The sequence below is a fragment of the Myotis davidii genome, unplaced genomic scaffold (genome assembly GCF_000327345.1).
Source record: "Myotis davidii unplaced genomic scaffold, ASM32734v1 scaffold425, whole genome shotgun sequence".
NCBI lineage: Eukaryota > Metazoa > Chordata > Mammalia > Chiroptera > Vespertilionidae > Myotis > Myotis davidii.
Window position 1 is genome coordinate 3958261 of NW_006296413.1, and position 1785 is coordinate 3960045.

The 1785-nt window shown below is 53.8% G+C and overlaps 1 protein-coding gene across 1 annotated transcript in view; it reads left to right on the forward strand.

Moving 5' to 3' along the window:
- Positions 1-1785, forward strand: part of NAALADL1 (N-acetylated alpha-linked acidic dipeptidase-like 1) — a gene marked incomplete at its 5' end in the record, with an annotated part of 13132 nt that overhangs the window by 4568 nt on the left and 6779 nt on the right. Inside the window, 3 exons of the mRNA XM_015568974.1 lie at positions 9-164; positions 265-367; positions 1639-1764. Coding sequence (XP_015424460.1) covers positions 9-164; positions 265-367; positions 1639-1764 — 385 coding nt within the window. The remainder of the gene's footprint in view (positions 1-8; positions 165-264; positions 368-1638; positions 1765-1785) is intronic.

Here is a 1785-nt window from a genome sequence, read left to right on the forward strand (position 1 = left end):
TCTGGGGGGGAACGAGGCTCCTACTATGAGTATTTTGGGGACCCCCTGACTCCCTACCTTCCAGCCAACCCCTCTTCCTTTCGCCTGGACCCAGCCACTGCCTCCGGATTTCCCCCAATTCCCATTCAGCCCATTGGCTTCGAGGATGCCAAAGTCCTTCTCTGGTGAGCTTGTGTCCTGGGGTCTCCTGCCCCTCATCCAAGGGCCTCCACATTTCTGCCCCCACACCCATATTCGCTCTGAGGCTCTCCGTCTTCTCCCCAGTAACCTCCAGGGACCCTCAGCCCAGGCTGACTGGCAGGGAGCACTGGGCTGTGACTACAAGTTGGGCCCGGGCTTTGAGCCTGGTGGTATGTTCGCAGGCAGGTGAGCTGGGCGCCTCCTCCCTCAACCCCTCTCCCCTCCCTAGTTATGCTTCCCTGACCCCGAGTTTCCCCTCTGGCCACATCAAGGCCTGGCCTTTCCCTTAGTTCTCTCCCAAGCCCTTCCTTGACTCCAAAATATCTGCCTTGTCCTTGGGGAACCAATGAGACAGCCGTGTGGCCCACAAGTCCCTGTGGGACCAAAAAAATGAGTTCACCTGTCGCCTCTGACACGCGTGTCATAGGTTCGCCATCACTGCTATAAACAGAACTCTTCTGTCTCCCTCTCTGCCCTGGGAGCCTCTATTCACCTTCTGTCTCTCTGAATTTGCCTATTCTTGGTATCTCATGTAAGAAAAATCATACGGTATTTGTTCTTTTATGTCTGCCTTATTTCCCTCGGCACAATGTTTTCAAGGTTGATTGTGCCGTGCCAGCACGGCCAAGGGTGACCCTGAGAGGGGGCGGTGAAGGATTAGAAAAGACAGACAAGAGAATAAAGCTGGGTGCTAGGTGGGACGCTGCCCTCTCTGATGGAGACACAGCGTCACGGACTACAAGCCGTGTCTTCATTTTATAGCCAGATTCCACCAGGCACAGTAAGGGTGTGGTCAAGGTGTTTACAACATTCTCGTGGGTTTCAATCCTACTCAATGACATGCACCTGAACTCTATCAAACCCACATCACTCAGACACGTGGGGCCACGTGTTCAGACCATAGGTTCAAGCTTACAGCTATAGCCTTTGGCTATAATTGTGCTGGGAGGGCTCTGCCCTCCAGGCGGGGACTTGCACATGGCAATGAGAGAGAGGACTGTGCCCTCTCATTAGTCCGAGGCTTGACCCTGTCCAAACACTGTATCTGCTCTCCACAGTTCATCAATATTGTATCAGAATTTCCTTCCTTTTTGAGGCTGAATAATACGTTACATATCACAAGTTGCTTATTCATCCGTCCGTCCATGGCCACTTGGGTTGTTTCTACCTTTTGGTAGTTGTGAACAGCACTGCTATGATCATGGTGTGCCAGCACATCATCGTCCTTTTATACAGCTGCACAGGATTCCCTGGTGAGATGCTTCTGCTTATTCAACAAGCCCCCACCCCCATAAGCACTGGCTTGCCTCTGTCCAAGCAGAACTGCAATAAATGACTTGGGTTGGCATCATCCTGCCAGTGGAAGATAGATCTGGTCTGGCTTCACAGCCAGAACACAGGTGTGCATCCTCCTCACCCTCCCCTGAACATAGCCTCCTCCTCCTCCCTCTCCTGCAGGCTGTGAACGCTGCCAAGCACAAGGTGGCGGGGGTGCTGGTGTACACGGACCCCGCAGACGTCAATGATGGACGGAGCTTGCCCAACGAGACCTTCCCGCACTCCTGGCCCCTGCCTCCCTCTGGGGTGGAGCGGGGCTCCTGCTAT